Here is a 21831-nt window from a genome sequence, read left to right as displayed (position 1 = left end):
ATTCATTTTTTATTAGATTTATGATGGTTTCCAATAGCTCCCATGTGTCACATCACGTAATTTAGTCATTAGTATTCTTATTATTGCTTTTTTATTTATATTACATTATTATTAAATATTTTACGCATCTAGTATTTCATATATTATATAATTATAAGCATCATTTGTTATTATTCTCGTTATTATTGTTTGGGCAGCTACACGTGTATATTTCTTTGTAATTTGACGTCACGTCACGTGATTTACCGTCTTCGATCTGATTGGTTGCAGCGACCGTTTTAATTTAGTAATTTTGCTATCATTAAATACAATGTTATATTTTTAGTATTTTATATGTTGTATTATAATTAATTAATATTGATCAATATTGTCGTTAATTATATTTTATTTTATTTTTGTAAAAAAAAATAATAACAGTTTCCGTTTGGGCTATCAGCTGCCCCACGTCACATCACGTGATTCGCTGTCTTCCATCTGATTGGCTGCTGCGGTCCCGGCTGTGTTTTCAATCTGCAGAACAAGGAAGTGACCGCAGAGAGTGCTCAAACTTCAAAACTCCTTCATTTTTTTCAATCACAACTAAAAAAAACACTTGTTAGGACAAGTAATTCACAGCTGGAGCTTCCAGGAGTTTCTCCTCCACCGTTGAACGCAGCCGGACGCACTTCCTTATTGACTTAAAGCAGCCTCGCTCACGTGGTAAATAAGAAAATGGGGCTGGATGGTAAAGTTAAACTCCAGGCGGTTTACTGGACCGTCACAGCGGCGTTCATCGCTAACTTTCTCGCGGTTGTAGCCGCTAAGCCGCCGCCGCATATCGTGTTCATCCTGGCCGATGACTTCGGCTGGAACGACGTGGGCTACCACGGCTCCGAGATCCGGACGCCACATCTGGACAAGCTGTCGGCCAAGGGGGTCCGTCTGGAGAACTACTACGTCCAGCCTCTGTGCACTCCCTCCAGGAACCAGCTCATGACCGGGAGGTACCAGGTGAGATCCGCATCCTGTTTCAGGTGTGTCAGGTGTCCCAGACATCAGGTGCTTCAAAAAGCAGCAACAGCATGGGAAATATGTTGTTACTGTTCCCCTAGTTCCCCCAACTTTACATGCAATCGTGTTGTAATCTTATAATTAATAATTGTTATTTGATTGGGAGATTATTATATGTCAGGTATTAATTCATTAAAGTTGCCCACAGGTCATTGAAGAGGCTGGTTTCTTAGTTTTTACTTGAGATTTCACTGACATCACACATAGAAAACAGACAAATGGTGCAGAAAACGAAATATAACGTGTCAATAATAGTAATAATAATAATAATAATAATAATACTGAGCTTTGACACAACTGTGGATAAACTGTGGTGGATAATGACAATTTTCTAACTCAGAAAAAGTTCTCAAACTTCTTCAGATATGTTCAGTTTACAACAAAAGCCACTTTATGGAAGTGCTTTTTCAAACTAAAACCTAAAAAAAGGAATTTTTTATTCACACAAGACAAAGAAAATGAACATTAGAAGCGCGGTAGACCTGTTCAACCACCTGAAGTAAAATCATGCAGTGGAATGGGAGCAATGTGCCCCCCTTTTTCCAGTGCCACCCCATAAAACAAGTCAGACCGCTTATGAAAACATGAGGGAAATAGTTTTTTTACTGCATAAGAACACACACTGCAAACCTGTTTAATAAAGGAAGCCACTCAAGTGTAGACAGACAACATGACAGGAAAAAAACTGTCTAACTTGGCTGCTGGTGGAAAGAAGAACAAGACTTTTTGCATCATTGTCGCCACCGTTGGTTTCCTCTAAGTTTGTTCCATTTCAGCACAAAGCCGCCTCGTTTCCTAACAGCCCGTCCTCGTTTCTTTAACCCTCAGATCCACACGGGCATGCAGCACCAGATCATCTGGCCCTGTCAGCCCTACTGCGTGCCCCTGGATGAGAAGCTGCTGCCTCAGTTCATGAAGGAGGCCGGCTACGCCACACACATGGTGGGCAAGTGGCACCTGGGCATGTACAAGAAGGAATGTCTGCCCACACGCCGAGGCTTCGACTCCTACTTCGGTTTGTATAATGACGAATAAACACCGCTTTCTATTAATACACCGTCTTTGATCGACCATCTGGTCCAGAGTCTTCTTAAGAGGAAAGCTGTCAGTTATATTTCTCCGAAAAGCTGTAAAGAATCTGCAGGACTTTTCTGTCCCTGAATCATGTCTGCAGCCTTTCTGACGATCTGAGTGCAGCACGGAAAAACTTAAACAGGGAGGCAGGTAGAAAGAGAGGTGAGAAGAAAGGCAGAAAACAATCTGAAACCTTTAATAAAGGGTATGTGGCCTGAGAGGCAAAAAGTAGGGCAGAGAGCGGTCTTAAAACCAGGTTTAAATTAGGTTAGAGGCAAAGTCCAAGGCAGAAGAAAACGTTCTGATAACCTCTTGTAAAAATGAAACTGAAATCCAGGATAGAAAAACAATTATTAAACCACTCGTCAATCAGACAGTTTGTAAACTATTTGTAAATGTTATGCTGCCTGTGACGCAAAATCCAGGACAGAAAAATGGGCAGAAATAACACGTAAAAATCATGTGTTTCTCACAAGGCAAAATAAAGGGCACAAAGACTTACTGAAAAAATATCTCGTGCGCTGCCTGTAAGGCCCAATGTTGGGCAGAAGAATAATTAGATTTATGTAAATGTTATGGTGCCTGACAGGCAAAATCCAGGGATGATAAATGAATTTTTTTATTTTTTGTTCTAGAAACATTACTCTACCATTAAGTCACCAGACACACACAATTTGTAGACTCTGTTCATTAATAATAACAAAAAAAAAACTATGTTAAATTTCCAAATAAACGATTTTTAAACCATTTATAAAACGTATGTTACCTGTAAGGTGAAATTCAGGGCTCAGAATCGTTCTGAAAACCCATTTTTCAATCGTATGTTGCCTGAGAGGCAAAATCCAGGGCAGGAAAACTGTTAAAACCACGTAGAAACTTTCAGTTTTTGTGTTTTTAAATCCTGTTTAATAATTTTCTAGTGCACATAAATTGTGATTGATTGTTTATCTCCAGGTTACCTGACGGGAGGGGAGGATTACTACACTCACATCCGCTGTAATGCCATCGCCGCCCTGAACCAGACTCGCTGCGCGTTGGACCTGAGGGACGGGGAGGAGGTCGCCACCGCGTACAAGGGGGTTTACTCCACCGAGCTGTTCAGCCAAAGAGCCATCACCGTCATCGAGAAACACTCCAACTCCAGCGAGGTGAACGCACACTCTCAGATTGTTGCTTTTAGTCCAGAGAGAGAAACATCAAAGCGTCTAATTTCCGGTTCGTCTCTGTTCTGTCCCGGTGCAGCCTCTCTTCCTGTACGTGGCGCTGCAGGCCGTCCACTCGCCCATGCAGGTGCCGGATCGCTACACGGAGCCCTACGGCTTCATCAAGGACCACGACCGCAGGACGTACGCCGGCATGGTGTCGGCCATGGACGAGGCCGTGGGCAACATCACCCTGGCCCTGCAGCAGAGAGGACTCTGGGACAACACGGTGCTCGTCTTCTCCACCGGTACGTTCCTACGTTCAGTCCCATGCTTTAGTTTAATTCAGGTTTGACTGAAGCTTTAACATTTTCTTTTATCAGTTCAGTTTAATTCAATTTAAAACGCTTTATTTTGATTTAATAAACAGCGCAACATCTTAATCAGTGACCAGAAGGCTGAGGCTCATAGTATAAACCTACTTTATATAATCAATCTGACTGAATATCTACAGAAAAATACTAAACTTAAAATATTCAAATAAAAAACAAACAAAATCAATCAATTCCTCTTCTTACAATCTTTTTACATTTCTTAATTTTTATTCCTCGCTCGAAAATTTATTTCTAATATTTTTAATCGAACTGTATCCAAGTATTTTAATGTGCCGCGTTTTTGTAGTCTTTAAAAGTAGCTAAAAATAGACACAAAAACAGCTGATTGTCTTCACACAATGTGGAGTTTCCATAAAAAAATATAAATAATTAAATAATTTGTCTACATAGAAGTGGAGAAAGGTGTTAAAGGCAAATATTAGCTCCTAATAAACCATGTAAACTCCTGATCTGATCAGTTTGGATTAAATTTAGTGTCATTAATGAGTTTTTGGGAGGAAACCAGAGAAAACCGCTACTAATTTAGTTTTATTTGGATTGTATTATTAATTATACATATGAATATTATGATAACAGTGATGGTAGGTGAATAATCCAGGCAATTTGTTTTAAGTCTGCCATAAAAAAATAAAATAAAACCAAGTCTCTGTAGCATCAAAACGTTCGCTTGTGTCAACGCTGCCAAAACTAATATTAGTAGCGGCTGTAGAAGAAGAAGAAGAAGCAGAGTCATGCGACTTAACGTGTGCTCTACGTGAACTTTACTCTGAAAAATGAAGTCAGTCAGAGAGAAATGAGTTAATTATGGAGTGTGGTAGTAAGAGATCAAGATTCAATACACGATCCGTGGAGTCCACTCTCAGGTTAAGGCTGCACTTAATTAAACAACAACAACAACAAAACGTTAAAAAAGAAGAAGAGAGAAAAATGTCTCCCGGAGACAAATTTTCCAGAGAGGGTTAGGGAGTTTGTGGAGCTGGACAGAGGAGAGAACACAAGGTACGAACTCCCGTCTCCACACTACATTAACTCTGACAGAAATATTCACTGGCCTGAATCCAGTCGAGCCGAGGAGAAGACGAGGAAGGACTTTATGAGTCCACGGGAGGAGGATGTTTAGTTTATTTAAGATCAGTGAAAAGTGAGGCATCCCTAATAAGGACCAAAAAAGCTGGAATCTGAATGATTTCAATTGATTTCAGATAAAAAAAATGGTCGCGTTCATGTTGCCAAACTTTTGTCATACTCTAGTTTGTCCACAAGAGGGCGCTGTTACGCTTCAATTAGATGCTTATAGATATTTTATTTATCCACATCTGTACAGGCACTCAGCACCACTACCAAACATAATCTATTACTAAAGAATAATCTACATACGCCCTATTTACAATAATAATTAAGTTATTTAATATTAAAATGGAACGAAATGAAGTATAAGACGAGGAGCTGCACAGACTCATCTCGTGCTTCGTATATAAACACGCGGCCGCTCGCAGGTTTCCACATGTGGAACGGTTTCAAGGAGGTAGGTGACTCCTTTGAAGGGCTATTTTTAGGGACTTTAAAGGGCAATTAGAAGACAGGAACAACAATGCTGTGAAAGTTAAATGCCAGTGTTTTCATGCCTGCGGTAGGTGGCCTGTTCTTCATTGTTCTTCCACACATTTGGCTGGATTTTAGGTGGTGGGGGGGGGTGTAGAGGCAGCCATATGTTGGACAGACTTTGCTCATGTGGAGCTGAGGGGGGGAAGAAAACTCACAATACTTCCTGCTTCCGTGTGAATACGATGCAGAGGTGATGTAATCCGCGAACCCACCTCCCAGCGCCCATAAATTGTTCTATCTGCTCGCAGCTTTTAATTTGAAATTCGTCACGGTCGAGTCTGCTTTCAGCAGACTCGGGGCCCCGGCGGGAGAGCAACGAGAGCCCTGAACTTGTTGCACCTCCCGAGTTTTCCTTTCACGATGAAAGCTCCTGCGAACTGGACGGCCGGACGGCCGGCGGCCTCCTCGCTGCTGGGACTCTACTGTAAGCGAAAGGGGAGGCGGTAGGTGGAAAGTTTGGGCCTGCAAAGAGCCAAGGCAGCTTGAAAAGACATTAAGGAGCAGACGGTCCTTTCCAGAACGGTTTCTGGAAGCCGGAGCAGGACTACTTCCTGGACTTGCATGACAGTGAAAGGGGAGCCCTGGTGGTTGGATGCGATTGGTCAAAGTGTGTTTACACTGGACGGACGTGTTGGGATGATGACAGCGGGTCTGTGTGTGTGTGTGTGTGTGTGTGTGCGGTTGTGTAATGGTTGGATTTAATGCAGACAGATGGATGAGCGGCGTTTTTTTAAGCCAAGCTGGGGACTCACTCGGGGGGGGGGGGGGGGGGGGGGGGGGGGGGGGGGGACGGTGTCAGCCGGTCACTTCTCGTCCAGACTGAAATATCTCGGCCGTGTTTCCCAGAGGACGAATCCTGACCGACAGTGACGACCTTTTCCTCCCTCAGTCACCGTGAAGTTCACATGTGTGATTTTAAGTGAAATTTATTCCCAGTTATTGGACGTGAAATTTTGCACAGACGTTCGTGTTTTCCCCCCCGGTGGAACGTTAATGATCCTCAGAAACAACAGTTTAGATCAGGGACACATGAAGTCATTAATTTGGAAGCCTCCCTTATTAACAACACACAATAAATAAATAAATATAAAAAGCTACAAGAAGAAGAAGAACTAGAAGAAGGGGAGGAATAAGAACGAGGAAAAGAATTAGAAGAACTACTGGTAGTCTCAGTAAAAGAACAAGAACAAACACGGAGAACAGGAAGAAGAACTTGAAGAATGATTAGTAGAAGAAAAATAGGAAGATGGAGGCGAATAAGAATGAGAAAAAGAACTAGGAGGCAAACTAGAAGAAGAATAAAATGAAAATAAAAGGAGAAGAAGAACTAGAAGAAGAGAAACTTGATGAATTAGTAGTAGAAGAAGAATAGGAAGAAGAATTAGTCGTAGAAGAAGAAGAACTAGTAGAAAAAGAGGAAGATTGAGATGGAGAGGGATGAGAATGAGATAAAGAATTAGAAGAACTAGAAGGAAAGAAACTAGATGAATTAGTAGCAGTAGAAGAAGAAATAGAAGAAGAACTAGAAGAAAAAGAGGAAGATTTAGATGGAGAGGAATAAGAATGAGAAAAATAATTATAAGAACTGGATGACAAACTTTGTAGTAGAAGAAGAAGAAAGATCTAGAAGGAAAAGAGGAGGAAAGAAATTAGAAGAAGGAGAATGAGAGAAACTATTGAAAAACTAGATGAATTAGTTGAAGAGGAGGAAGAAGATAAACTTGTGCAAGATGAACTAGAGGAGAAAAAGTATTAGAACTAGAACAGAAAAACTACATGAAGAACTAGTAGAAGAAGAAGAATGCAAAGTAGCAGAAGAAGAAGGAGAGAGGAAAGCATTATTAGAAGAAGAATAAATAAATAAATAGTGTCATAACGCTCCCTCATCAAACAGACGTTGTGTTACACTTTGTGTCCTCAGACGTGTCTTCATGGTTCTGCTCAGACTGAAGCAGAACACGGTGGAAAACCAACGTTTAGACACAAACGAATCGATTAGTTCATCTGTCTCGTCTCTGCCTCCTGACCACGTCGTCTTCCTCGTTCGTGTGTCGACAGATAACGGAGGCCAGACGCTGTGCGGCGGCAGCAACTGGCCCCTGAGGGGGAGGAAGTGGTCCCTGTGGGAGGGGGGCGTCCGGGGGGTCGGGTTCGTCTCCGGCCCGCTGCTGAGCCGACCCGGAACCGTCAGCCGCGAGCTCGTCCACATCTCCGACTGGCTGCCCACGTTGGTCGGCCTGGCCGGGGGGAGGAGCAGCGCGGCCCCCACCACCTCCAACACCACCACCACCACCACCACCTCCAGGCCTCTGGACGGCTTCAACGTGTGGAACACCATCAGGTGAGTCCTGGACCAGAGTTAATGTGGCCTGAGCACCGAGCCAGACCAGCTCCGGAGGTTTTGACAGCCTGCCCTCTCTTTGTGCCTTTTTTCCGATCCCCTCCTCCCCCCCCAACTTCACCACCACCACCACCACCACCACCTTCCTCAACTCACTCCAGCCTGTTTCTTGCAGGAGCCCCCCGCTCCTTCAATAAGCCCTTTGTTAATGTGGCGATGGGAGCTCAAAGAGAAGGAAATTCCATCAGTCATTCTCACACAAATCTGCTACTCCTTCCATCCCTTCTGTTTGTTTTCTCCGTGCTAAGATAGCCTGCGCTCAGATCCGCTAATTAGCTTAGCCACGAGTCCTTTAATGTGCAGATTATTATAAAAATAATATGTTAGAATTCGTTTTTTTTTTTTTATTCAACTTCTTGTACACGAGCTTTAATCTTAAACGGAATAAACTCCATTTAAGACTCTTGGTAATGACACTTTCTTGAGTTGAGAACTGAAAAGAGACCGATCAGCCACAACATTATGACCACTGGCAGGAACCCCTGTTTATTCTCTGATTATTCAGTTGTTTTGGAGGCACAATATTAGCAAGGTGGTCATAATGTTATGCCTGATCGGCGTGTGACACAATTTCTTTGCATCCACTTCTTCAGTAATGACACATTCCTGACTTGAGAACTTAAAAGATACCGATCAGCCACAACATTATGACCACTGACAGAAACCCCTGTTTATTCTCTGATTATTCAGTTGTTTTGGAGGCACAATATTAGCAAGGTGGTCATAATGTTATGCCTGATCAGCATGTGAATTTCTTGCATCCACTTCTTCACATCTGGACGACTTCAGCTTCACTAGAATCTAACATTACCTCCATATAACGACATTATAATCGCAGCTAAAATAACCAGCTCATGCATAAAAAAATAAAAATAAAATAGAGTAAATAAATACTCTAAACTCATCCCTACATTGTTTTTTAACCGTAAACCGATATGTGACATAATAACATGTGTGTCCGGGTCGTCGGGCAGCTGTCACCGAGCCCCCGGGGCTGACTGACACTTTAGATTTGTAAACTAAATGCGGACACAGTGAAAGGAGGTGAAATTGAGGGCTGCAGCAGAAAATCGAGGCTTAACCGGTGACCGCAAACTACCGCTCACGGCCTCCACTTGACGCGATTGGCTGACGCACGTCAGCTGACCGCCGGGGCTCTTGGGTTTTCTGCACTCTCAACTCGGAGCGCTGTTTGTTTTTGCAGCTTTTACAGTTTGATTTGGTTGTAACGGTCTCGCCTGTTACAGTGAGCGTCAGCTTCGGGCCGGGGCCTGGTTATTTTAGTTGTGTTATCAGACGCTGTGGTCAGTGAGAGCGGTGCGGTCAGAGACTGTGACTACCAGCTGCTTCACATTTACAGACCCCGCTGGATTTCACTGTGCATGAGTCAGACTCGTGGTGGTGGTGCTGGTGGTGGTGGTGGTGATGGTGATGGTTGTGTGTCCATGACTTTATAAGTAACACTGCTTTTATCTTACAGCAAAGGGTACGCCTCGCCCAGAGTGGAGCTGCTGCACAACATCGACCCTCTCTACTATGACATCGCTCCATGTGAGTTCACATTCAATTGTTTTGTGTAAAAAATCCCCAAAAGATGCTTCTTTTTACCAACGAAACATCTCTCAACCTTGACATAAAACACAGATAATTACAAACTTTAAATAGAAAATTTGCCTCTTTTCTGGAAAATATATTGACTTAAATGATTAAAAGATGTGTTTTGAAATCTGAGCTTTGCGCTCCGGCAAATGAAACTGAACAAGGACAAATCCTTTGCTAATTTTGTCACTTAAATAAAGAAAACACAAATTTTAAGACTTAAATTAACATCACTGAAGGATTGTGAGAGTTTATGAAGGAGAACAGATATAATACAAACAGTTTTTCATACTTAATAGTTACATTAGTTCAAAAACTTTAAAATGTAGTTGAAGGCGTCCAGTATTTATGGGTGTCAAACATAGGGCCCGGGGGCCGAAAACTGGCCTAGCAGAGGGTCCAGTCTGGTCCGCCGAATGAAGTTGCACAAAAGTAGAATACATTCACAATTTTTCAATAACATTTAACACACTTGTCATTGAGAGGGTTGTTGGGGTTGATGAGGGGGTAGACCTTGGACAGGACCAGCTGTTTTAGCTTTAGCCATCAAAGTAGCTGCTATAGCTAATATTTCTACAAGCAGTTGTACTGTTTTAGTAAGAGTTGCAACAAAACAGGCCCAGAACTAAAATGTTGAAATTCCACTTATTGGTGCTGGAAGTCGATAATGAGCCGATAAGGATGGATATAAGAAAGTTTTTTAAGAAAGTAAGTGTTCGTCACTGCTGGCAGTAACGCTTAGCTAGCTCCAGCTAACAGCTAACAGCAGAAAGTCCCATGTAATTAATGAATTAATTAGGCGTGAAACAGGAGCTGAGCTCTTTGACATGACGTGCGAATAAATATAATTATTTAAATAAATTTTCACTCTTTGTTAGCTGTTTGTGACATTTTATTCTCATGTGCTATGTTCGCTTACATCTTGTGCATCTCCTTGGGGGCTAAGCCTCCCCGTGTCTTTAAAACCTAGTGACACCCCTGGTTACAGATTAATGTTTCCGATATAAAACAAACAAACAAAGCAACCAAATAAATAATTGCAAATACACCTTAATTTACCAGCTTATGCACAGATAATAAAACATTTTTCTTTCTCAGATTCAGTGCAGATATATGAGAAAGAATAAAGGTTAAACTGATCCTGATATTGTTTTGCACTTGCATACCTCTCTGCTCCTCCAGTGCAGAGTTGCACTTGGTGGGAGTATGAAGCCATCGTGTTGGACTCTCAAAGTCGTAATTCATCGACAGTTTTCTCTCTCGTTTCCACGAGTGCGTCTGACCCAAGTAAAAACAGACCCGAGAGCCCGAGAATCATCCGTTATGTAACATTTGACCAAACCTTTTTATTGAAACTTGAGCAACGTGTGTTTTTAAATTACCTCGATTGGGCTGCGATTGTGGATGATCTCAGGTTTGCCGGCTTGTATCGGTGGACGTCCAGTTTCGTTTCATTTAATCTAGACAAATTTTACTTCCTACTCCTATTTTCCAGCGGTGTCAGCGGTGTTGAAAGCTGAGATAGCTGGGAGTGCAGGGTGGGTGTGCGTCCTTTAACCTCTCTGTGATTCTAGGGAGGATTCCAGGAAACATGTCATGTGACTTTTTTTTTTTTTTTTCGTCTAAACCACTTAATATTTGGCGAACCAAACCGCTTCCATCTCTGAGGAGCTAGTGGGGCTCTGGTCTGACTATTTTCTGACTCTTGGGGAGGACCCCTTCACCTTGGTCAGAAATAGCATAGGAGGAGCTGCTGTTTTCTTTTTTGTTTCCAAAATGTTTCACAGATGTGCCACAGTGGGCATCGTGATGAGAGCAGATGAAATCCATCGTGGAGGTGTACTGGTACAACATCTGTAGGAGTTTTTTTTAAAAGAATAATCACAAAGTGCAGCAAAAATAAAAATAAAACATGTGTCTTGTTTTTTTTTTTTATTATTATTATTTTAGTCTCCACCAACTCACAGTGAAAAAATGTGGCTCTTTTGTTTCCAGATGTTCCAGCTAGCTGCTAATCCTTTTATGCTGCATTAAAACGTTCCCAAAACCAAAACATGAAGCTAAAAGACACTAAAATCATCTCAATAGGTCGTGCTGGTTTAGGAAGGTTTAGGTCAAAAATAGGAGCATCTCAGTTAGTGGATCGGCTCTATATTGAGTTTATAGTGGTAGTGAATGGATGTTCTTAATGGAGAACTAAAACAGCTCATAGGTCTTGGAGCTCTCATGTCCTAGGACAGAGGTCTTGAACATTTAAGTAGGGACCCCCGACCTACTTTTTGTGTTCTATATTTACTTGGCCTAGTGCTATTTATAAATATACATTATTATTAGCATTTTGTATTCAGTATTAAGCTATTCAAACAATACACAGGTTCAAATATTTAGTTTTTATTTCAAATGTGCAACATGTCGTGGCATAAACATGAAATAAACATACCTAATGGATATATATGTGTATATATATATACATAGCTAAATGTAGTAGGGTCAATGAATCACCTGGCTTGGCTGATGGAAGCGAGCTGCACTGTTAGCTTCTCCTCTGCTAACTGAATAAGTTCTCAACCAATTGCGGGGACCCTGACAGAGTCGCCGTGTAATATGCAGCCTTGCGATTGGCTCAGTGAAGTGATGGCTGAAAGGTAACGTCTTCTGCCTCCATTTATGTCTTTACAAGTCATTATTACACAAGATGAGACGTTTCAATCTCTTGTGCCAAGATGAAAGGCAAAACGCAAACCGAACAGCAGGTTAGCAGTCGGCTACCAGCTAGCAACCAACAAGAAGACACCAGCTAACTAGCCTAGCCAACAGCAGTAGGTAAGAAGTGATGGGATATGTAACTACATGTCAACCAACACATCTCCCCACTGCAAAACACAATTAGAAACCCAGTTGTCAGCTACCACTAGCAACAAACAAGAAGACACCAGCTAACTAGCCTAGCCAACAGCAGTAGGCAGTATGCAGCACATCATTAGGGTTTTCAAGTGGGCACCTCCCTTCACCGATGTTTTGTTAGTTAGACCCACGACACCTCAAGAACGATTAACAGTGCGTTCCAGCATCCTGGTGGATCACCCCTCCATTGACATGTGTGACTTTCAAAAGACATTTAAATTTGTGGGGGGAAATTGAAAAAAAATATATATAAAAATGTTTTATCAATCAAACATGTTGCTGCAGTACCTCTGTGGACCCTCTAGGGGTCACGGACCCCCTGTTGAAGACCCATGTAATAAGGTCAGATAAAAAAAAAAAATCTCTCTCCTCTGCAAACAAAAACAGTTTTGAAGGAATTTAGCCTCAGTGCTGCTTCAGTCATCCTCAAAGTTTACTGATTTCCATCTAAATAGTCGGGACAATAAGTGGACCCGGTGAAGGACGACACCGCCGCTCTCTTTACAAGCTCTTTTCCTCCCCTCATGCCCTCATGGTTTATGTCTGAATCTTTATTGCCGGCCACCGCGGTGACAGCCACCCTCCTTTGGCGCATTCCAGGCTGAGATTCTCCTCTTTGAAACCTCGCTCTCCCCCCTTTTTTTTTTTTTTGTTTTTACTCTCAGGCTCTCCTCATGCGTCCTTGGGTTTCTCTGTTTAGCTCATGAAAAGACTTTTCTTTCCTTTCATGTCGCTTTCCCCCGTCGCCGTGTGAGAAGAAGGACTAAACGGGTCACAGAGGGGTCCCTGAACTTCTCAGAGAAAGAGAGAAACACTGGACTCGGCCCCAGGCTTTAAATCACTCCCCCCCCTTCCATACTCCTCCTTCGAGCAATTTCTCTTCTTCCATCTCTTCCTCCCTTTTTTTTTCTTAAGCCCAATAGTGGCTCATCCTGCTGTGGGTCCAGATGAGCTGCAGCCTGCTTTGAGGCTCAGGCAAAAGAATGAATGCTAAGAAATGTGCACACAGAGAGCTCCTGTCGGGGGGTTTGAGGCCCAGCAACATTAAAAGAATCCCGTTCACACCTGATTCTGAAAAGCCCCACCCCCCGACTCGTACCCAACGAACCCTGTTGTTTACACGAAGCAGGGAGCAGCTTATTGCGAGCGACAACAATTAACACGGCCACATTTCATTTGCAATCACCAAATAATTAAATGTCAGAGCTTTTATTGTGCGGTGGCTAAAAGGCTGAGATCGGAAATGTTTCACTCCTTCAGTCATGTCCCTTGTGGTCGAATCGTCTCATATTAAAACCGCTCCTATGGGAACGTCTTTATGCAAAGGATGCAAAGAAATGGGTGTTTTCTACAGCTTTAGGAGGACGATTATAAAGATAAATTAGCCACAAATCTGCCTAATCACAGTGATTCAGATTTGGAGACATTTGTTAAATGGATTCATGTTCTCTATACAAACCACAGAGATTCTGACCAATAGCTTTGTCTCAAAACTTCATTCAGCTTCAACAGCGTTCAGCCCAACAAGGCTGTCATCTACCACCGATGCTATTCACTTTAGACATTGAACCTGTTGCTGTGGCTCTCAGAGCCCACGAGGGCATTCAAGTAGGCAAACAAGAACACAGGATATCTTTGTATGCCGATGATGTCATCCTTTTTCTTACCGGGCTTAAAGATAGTATAAGTATATAGAAAGATAGTATATAGAAAGTAAAATCTAATTGCATTAAGCCTCTGGAGCTGACCAACACGTAGGTGCGTCCAGATCACATGACCAATTTGAGACGACGTAGCAACAAGGCGCAGTGTCACTGAGTCTCCATTTCAACTTTTGTAGAAAGTGCTAACTTCAACCTATATATGAGTGTTAAATAGTGTGGATAGGCCAAGTAAAACTACACTTATTATACATATTATACATATACATATTGTTGTTATACTTACTATATATATAACTTGCGCCACTTTTTCCTGAATATTGCCGTTGTGTTGGTGCACATCTGATGAACGGGAGAAATGGTGAAGCAAGCAGAGATCGCTAGCCAGCTTCAAATGAGGGCTGGATACCAAGGCCAGTATCGGTATTGGATCGATACTAACGTTCTGAGATCGATACTTTTGTTATAGTTTTTCTTCTATACGTCCAGTAAATGACTCGTCACAGAGTTCATGCAGATTCTCTCTCAGTTTGTTGTTTTTGACTGACTTTGTTACGGATTTTATTTTCCACTGTTATTTACATTGTTGTATTTATATTTTTGTTACATTGTTCCTTTGTCTTATTTTGCACTAATGACTTTTTTCTAAAACAATTGTGTGTAGTAAAAGGTGAATTATTTAATTGTTATACTGTTAAATTGCTTAATATCAGTTTAGTTATATTTTATATTAGTTAATTAGTCAATGGAAACAGGTTTATTAGACTAAAATATTTGTCTTGTATTTTATCATAATCATAATCAACTAACTAAAGGCAGAATTGCAAACTAAGCTAGCCCTGTATTTACTTGGTATCGGATCGATACCAAAATTCCCAGTATCGCCCAACTCTCTGCAAATGCTGAAAGCAAAAAAACAAAACAAAAACAAACACACAACAACAAGAACATAGGATATCTTTCTATGCTGACGATGTCATCTTTTTCTGGCCAGGTTTAAAGATAGTATGCAAATCAAAATTTGGAGAGTTCTCTGGATATAAAATAAACTTCTCTAAGTCATCACTATTATTTCTAAATAAAAATGAACATCTGACGCCAACTGTAAAGATTACAAAGTAAAACAATTGTTTGTCACCTGAAATCAAAACTATCTTTAAATTATGACTCGCTAACAGAAAACTAATTACCATTTGTTTTTTGTAGACATGTGCTTTCACTTCTTGCAGATATTTTCCTTAAGTGCAGAAATAGCTCGTAGAAACTATACGTATTGTTATTGATTAGCGCAGTGTTCCTATCGTTCATAGCATATTCGTGGAGGCTGGTGTCGAGTCGACCACATTTCCACCATGTTTTGTTCCGTGAAATAATTTCTGTTCTACTCGATTCCCGCTGATTTTTACGGGCACAATAAGAAGTCTATCTTCTGTTTATTTTTGCACCTTCACTTGATACTGAGGGCGATTTCCAGGTATGCACCAAAAATCTGGTGCCAGTCTTCCTTACCCGTATGGTTTACACCGACGTCCACAGAGGACGCTTTGTGTCCACTAGTAGACTAATAACATCTTAATCTGCCATTTTTTAAATTCTTTTCTTTTTCTTCTCTTTTTGAGGTGGATGACCTCCATGATCAGCTCTGTCCTCTGTGTCTCTGCAGGTCCTGGCAGGGATCCTCGGTTAACTTTGGCTCAGGCGGTCAGCGGCGGACCCTCCTGGGCCAACTCCACGTTCAATGTGTCCATTCACGCTGCCATTCGATCCTCAAACTGGAAGCTGCTGACTGGGTACCCAGGTCAGGAACTCGTATCACCTCTAACGACATGTTTAGTCTAAGCGGGAAGTGGAGAGTCGAGTGTAATGTGCACACAGACACATAATAATAAGAAGAAGAATAATAAAGGCTTGGATTTACGTAGCGGCTCTTGAGGTACCCAAGGTTGCTTCAACTCTTATCGCTGCTGTGGTGGAATGACAGCAATGTTGACCTATCAGGCATAACATTATGACCACCTTCCTAATATAGTGTAGTTCTCTCTGCAGTTCATCAGGCAGGAACCCACAGCTTGACAGGGTGGTATCAGCAAAGCAGCAAAACCTGCTGAGGTGTTCAGGCACTTGACTTTAGCCAGGTTCTGTGGTCCTAGGTGTGCAGTTAGCTAAAAACATGAGCCTGTTGTGCTAGGCTAACGTTAGCCATCCAGACCAGAATGTTATAAAATCTTAGGATCCAAGCGAGTGATGAATGAAAAGCTTTAGATTAAGAGATGATCTTAATGGTGCATGGCTAAGGAAGTGACTAAAACGCATTAAAAAAGTGGATAGATGTCTCTTTGTGCCAGGGATGTTTGTCAAGGTAGAGTTTCTGTTGTGTTTCCATCCATTTAGATTAGATTAGATTAGATTTAACTTCATTGTACTTCACAGGTACATGTACAGAGCAACAAAAAGCAGTTTAGCATCTAACCAGAAGAGCAGTGTAGTGGTATATAAACACACAATGATTGACTGAGGTATTATGGACATAATATATAGATGGATTTGTGCGTTAAATTAAGGATAGGAACTATAACATAACTTTAGAGGAAGTGGGAAGATGATAAATTAAATTAATTGGGGGGATCAGTTTTGGATCTAGTGAATCTGGAGGCCGGGTCAACACCTTGTGCTGTTCTTCATGTTTTTTTTGTTTTTTTTTGAGTGTTTTTGTGTGTGTGCTATTAAGGAATGTCATTGCTATGGGGTGGGGGGCAGTGGTCTTCTGACAATGGTCATAATGTTGTGGCTAATCGGTGTATAATGCACACAAGGGGTTAATGAGACGCAGGTAAAACTAATTAGAAGGAAAAACCAATTAACCAATCAAATTGGAGAAAACACAGGAAGTGACACAAGAAACAAAACACCAGGAAGAAACCGAATCAGAAATAATAAAACACAACATCATAACAAAATACTGGTCTTATTGTAGGTGTAGCAGCATTGGATGTTTTTACTGTTGCATTAACATGCTCCGCTCTAATAATACGTCCACGAGCCACCTACGGAAAACCACAGAAGAAGAAACTGAAAATAATCTTTCTGCCTGTTTCCACTTCCTGCAATTTAAACAGTTTTTAAAAGACGTTGTTTGTCGCAAAAAGATAATAACAATGTCAGTTTTGAATTGCGGTTTTGTCTCAGAAGAGTTTCCTTTGAGTCTGTAGGAGCATTGTTGCTATTTTTTTTTCTTTCTCTTCTTCAGTTCCAGAAAACTAAAAAATAAAACGCAGAGCTACCGTCAGCTGTCACTGGTTTGCTCTCAGTCGAGTTGTTTCCAAGTTATGGGTCTAATTTAATCATTTTTATCCACTTTCAGCCTCATTCGTTTCCTTCCCTTCTCTGCTGCTAATGCTCTTCATCTGCGTTCCCTCCAGGTTGTGACGTTTGGTTCCCTCGTCCCGGCTTCAACACCTCAGACTTGGACCCCTCCAGGACCGACCCGCTGAAGCCCGTGATGCTGTTTGACGTAGAAAACGATCCGGAGGAGAGGAACGAGGTGTCGGCTCAGTTCCCCACGGTGGTCGAGTATCTCCTCACTCGACTCCAGCGCCTCCAGAAAGGCGCCCTGCCCATAACCTTCCCCGACGACGACCCCAGATGTGACCCGGGCCCCACCGGAGCCTGGGGGCCCTGGGCTTAGACGACATCTCCGCTGTCATCGACAGACGTTGGGAAGGTTGTTTTTTTTTTTACTGTGAATTATAAAATCAGGGAGTTGTCTTCTGTGGAGAAATATGAAGTTTTACAAATCTTTTATTCTGTCGTGATTCCAGTTTAACACATATCCCGTCACACAGTTTGGATCAGGAAGATTTGTACTAGGAGATGTAAAAAATGTGCAGGACGTGTTATTCATTCATTCATTCGTCGTTACTGATCACAGCTCAGTTAATAGCTTTTCGTTACACATGCTGCTGATTTGTAAGAACTACTGGTGCGTTTCATTTGGACTCGGGAGTCGGAATTTCCGAGTTCCGAGTTGGAATTTCCAACTGGAACGTCCCCAAACTGGGATTTTCTCCTCGGAAAGTCACAGAATCCTCACTACCCTCGATATTCAGGTTCCAAGATGGCCGCCCCCGTGTGTAAACAGTGATTAGAAGATCCTGTAATATTCTGTTTATTGTCACTTGTGATTAGTTTTTGTTGCATTAAATCATTCGTACAGACAGGATTTTTCCACGTACATATGTTGAAATGCTGTTATAGTGTAATTTTATGTGTTATATGGGAACTACAAGCCCATGTCATGCTAACAACGGCTAAAAACAACAGCCTGGTAAAACCAAAACAGAGTGATTAATAGTGTATATTTTTCTACATTTAAACAAAACGTTTTAACATTTTTATAAATTTCTGCCTCATGTGGTGTTGTAGATTAATAATTCTGGTTAAAAAAACTCATGAGTTGGTTCAAGTTATCTGTTCCACAATTTGTGCAACTTAAATAGCCTAATTTTAGTTTAACATTATAGCAATAATATCAAGGACAAGTCGAGAGCTTTCACTGCCAACTTGTTTTCCGACTTCTGTAACTGGAACGTCGATAACTCAGGTGTGACGCCGTTCCCAGCTCCGAATTCCACCCTCCGACTTTAAATGTAAATGGAACGCACCATTAGCTTCCTCCCGATTCAGGCATTTGCACTTTGTTGAGGAGAAACAAGAGGCTGCATATAAGAGAGAGAGAGAGAGATGAAATAATGTCAAATGACTGAGTGCACTAATGAACGTGGAATAAAGTGAGTAAATCCTCGTCTGACTGGATTTTAGGGTCTTTGAGCTTCTTGTTTCGGTTTGTCAGCACTTTATATGTAAAGCTTTTCGTCCACCTCTTTGCAGTTTAGAACTAGCTGCCAGTATGGGTTCGCTGGCTGTTTTTTTTTTTCTGTGTGCAAACAAATCTAGTCTTTTTTTCAATCAAATTGCCAACGTCCAGCTCGTCTCATTCTGCTGCACCTGTTTATTCCTCAATTTAAAATTAATATATTGTCCAAAGCTAGTTTATAAAGATGGATGACATCCCCCCTGAGGTGCCATGAGGTAAAGCCAGAATATTACAGTTGCCCCCTAGTGGTGGGTTGCCATGTTGGTCAAACCCAATCCAATCTGTTTGTTTTAAGGTTTATGTAGCTCAGGAGCTAGCTAACCAAGATGAGGTTCACACATCTCATGGTTGCAAATGCCCGTTGTCTGCAATATTTTGGCTTCACCCTTTTTTTTTTTTTTTTCTCCAATTGAGGAGGTTTTTACCTGTGTATAAAATCTATGCTTTCTACTTTTGATATCTATCTCTTCTGTGGATATTTAAAAATGAAGTGCTTTAAATGAATCATGCACAGTCACTGGTCAAAACTTTGCCACTTGAATGTATTTGATAAAAAGAACAATAAAGAAACTAAAATAGAAAGTCGTTTAGTTGCTTGTTTTTCCTTCGCGACGTCTCCAAGTTACAGACTGGTTGCTAAAAATACCAGCAGTCGGTTTCTACTTAGGTTGAAAATGTGAGGAATTTCATGTACACTTCAGGTATTCTTGATATTATGGCTTCGACAATGGCTCCCACATGCCGTGTGTCCGTGAACGCGTCGTTCCCACAGAGTTAGCCACGACTGCTGCTATAGCAAATCAGTTTGAGTACAAAACTAAAATGTATTAATCAGATGCTTCCAAATAGAAGCATTAGCATATTTAGAATCAGGAGCAGGAGAAACTAATTTCCTTAATAGAAACAGGCTCTCTGACCTTTTGGCCCTCGGTGTTTGACCTCCCACTGGCAGCAGTGTGCTGACTACCACAGGAAACGCTCCCTGCAGAGAGCGGGCGGCCCCGTCCTAATGTGGACCCTGACCCTTAACCTTCCACGTGTATTGACTGGGGTAAACAACAATGCTGCTGCTGCTGCTGCTGGAATAAGAACAGTGACGCTGTTTAGCGGTAGCAGATTAGCCCTGTCACTGCAGAACATATAGAGACGCATAAAGGTTGTGTCACGGCAGTGGAAGTGATTGGAAACGACAGCGACTCAGACACGACGTGTGCAGAGGTCGCCGACTTTCTGAAGAGTCAGTGGCTGCAGATCTCCAAGCTTCATGTGGCCTTCAGCTCAATGGGTTTCCATCTAAGCCAAACATCACTGACTGCAATGCAAAGCATTGGATGCAGAAATGTAAAGCCCACCGCTGATGAATCACTCTTCTCCATCTGGCAATCTGGTGGACCAATCTGGGTTTGGTGGTTACCAGGAGAACGGTACTTGTCTGACTCCTCTAAAATGTGAATTTTAGTTAAGAGGAGTGGGGGGTAATGGTGTGGGTTGTTTTTGAGAAGCTGGACTCTTAGTTCCAGTTAAAGGACCTTCGAATGCTTCAGCATATCAAGAGATTTTGGACAATTCCATGCTCCAAACTTTGTTGGACCTACTTGGGGACGAATCCCTTCCTGTTCCAACATGACTGTCCCCCAGTGCACAAAGCAAGGTCCATAAAGACATGGATGAGGGAGTTTAGTGTGGAAGAACTTGTCTGGCCTGCACAGAGTCCTGACCTCCTGATAGAACACCTTAGGGATAAATTAGAGCAAAGACTGTGACTTTCTCACCCAACGTCAGCGTCTGACTGGTCACAAATTCCCATAAACACACTCCTAAAGCTCGTGGAAAGCTTTCCCAGAAGAGGTGCAGCTGGTATAACTGCAATGGTTGGTCTAACGTCAAATTAAACTCTATGGATCAAGAATGCAATGTCATTTAAGTTCATACTTTGGCAATTTAATGTAGTGTGGACCAGTCGGCCATTGGCTTTTAGGTCACATTTCTCTGAATAATTTACTCAGTAACAAGCCGCCCATGTGTCCTGCCTACGGCATACTTCTGATGCCAGTCTCTTGCTTAAATTTTTAAAATTTACTCCACTTTTTCATGTTTGTACATTTTTTATGCTTTTTAAGAATATGTGGTTTATAATTTTGTCAACGTGTGCATGTGCTCAGGAAAAAGAAGACAGTTTTCCACCAAAGCGGTTGTTAAATAGAATTTATACTGGGATTTCTGGTAACGCCGAATAGCAGAACACCACAGGATTATTTTATGTTTCTGAGAAAGCGTCTCTCTACATCTCTGAGGATATAAATTTATTGCTCGTCTCTTCTGTTAGTTTACTCTGCAATCAAAACTCTGCATTTCAGGATGATGGGATGGCTGGTTTAATTAGACGTTTGCCAGTGTTTGCCATTCATGTAAAACCAGAGCCTGTGAGTTTCTCAGCTCTGCCTTCAGACCACTTTTGCACTTCTCATAGCCCGTCTGTGGTGAACTGTCCCTCCATCTTCCACCCCCCTCTTGTCATTAAGAGCCGTCGGCCTCGGTGGTGTCTCCTCCTCTAGCTTTTCAAAGTGGTTTCTGGTGTGGCTTTCACACTTAATCCTGTGAGCGACAAACACACTCTGACGTTGCCTCTGCTGAATCAACGCCACGATTCACCGGCTCTGACGTTTTTTGTTTTTCCAGCTGTGACAAAAGCCATGTGTTTCTCCACAGCGATGCCCCTCGAAGATATGACGGTATGTGAAGATATGACAGTATGTGAAGGTATGTCGGGCTCGGGGTGAAGCTCGGCCAGTGTTTTCCAGGGTGAGCACATGCGGGACTCTCCAACGGCTGCCACCCTCGATTCTCCTCTGGCATTTTCACAAGGAGCGACTGAAGGTCTCTCCACTCACAGTGAAGTGGGACTGGAATTCCAAACAAGATTGTGTCTGTCTGTGCCGCCTGGCTGTGAAAACAGATTAAAAACGTACTGACCGATGCAGCCAGGAATGCGTTGAACCTTGAGCCTGGAAGGGGGGGAAATCCAACAGCTCATCACGCCTAATAATAAGAATAATAATAATAAAAAAAAGAGACGGCCCTTCACACAGTATGAAAACCACCACAGAGAAGATGTGGTAACAAGTAC

At 42.0% G+C, this 21831-nt stretch overlaps 1 protein-coding gene across 1 annotated transcript; it reads left to right on the top strand.

Annotated features, from left to right (window-relative positions):
• The first annotated feature begins 447 nt into the window (after positions 1-447).
• On the top strand, positions 448-19282 carry arsb (arylsulfatase B). The gene is made up of 8 exons (XM_047568984.1): positions 448-990; positions 1879-2065; positions 3079-3272; positions 3367-3574; positions 7325-7607; positions 9148-9218; positions 15495-15629; positions 17251-19282. Exons 1-8 carry the CDS (start codon positions 712-714, stop codon positions 17514-17516), a joined length of 1623 nt encoding a protein of 540 aa, XP_047424940.1. The 5' UTR covers positions 448-711; the 3' UTR covers positions 17517-19282.
• The last annotated feature ends 2549 nt before the right edge of the window (positions 19283-21831 follow it).

Source organism: Mugil cephalus, chromosome 19 (genome assembly GCF_022458985.1).
Source record: "Mugil cephalus isolate CIBA_MC_2020 chromosome 19, CIBA_Mcephalus_1.1, whole genome shotgun sequence".
Taxonomy (NCBI): domain Eukaryota; kingdom Metazoa; phylum Chordata; class Actinopteri; order Mugiliformes; family Mugilidae; genus Mugil; species Mugil cephalus.
Note: the sequence above shows the minus strand (reverse complement) of the source record. Positions and strands in the feature narration are given on the sequence as shown.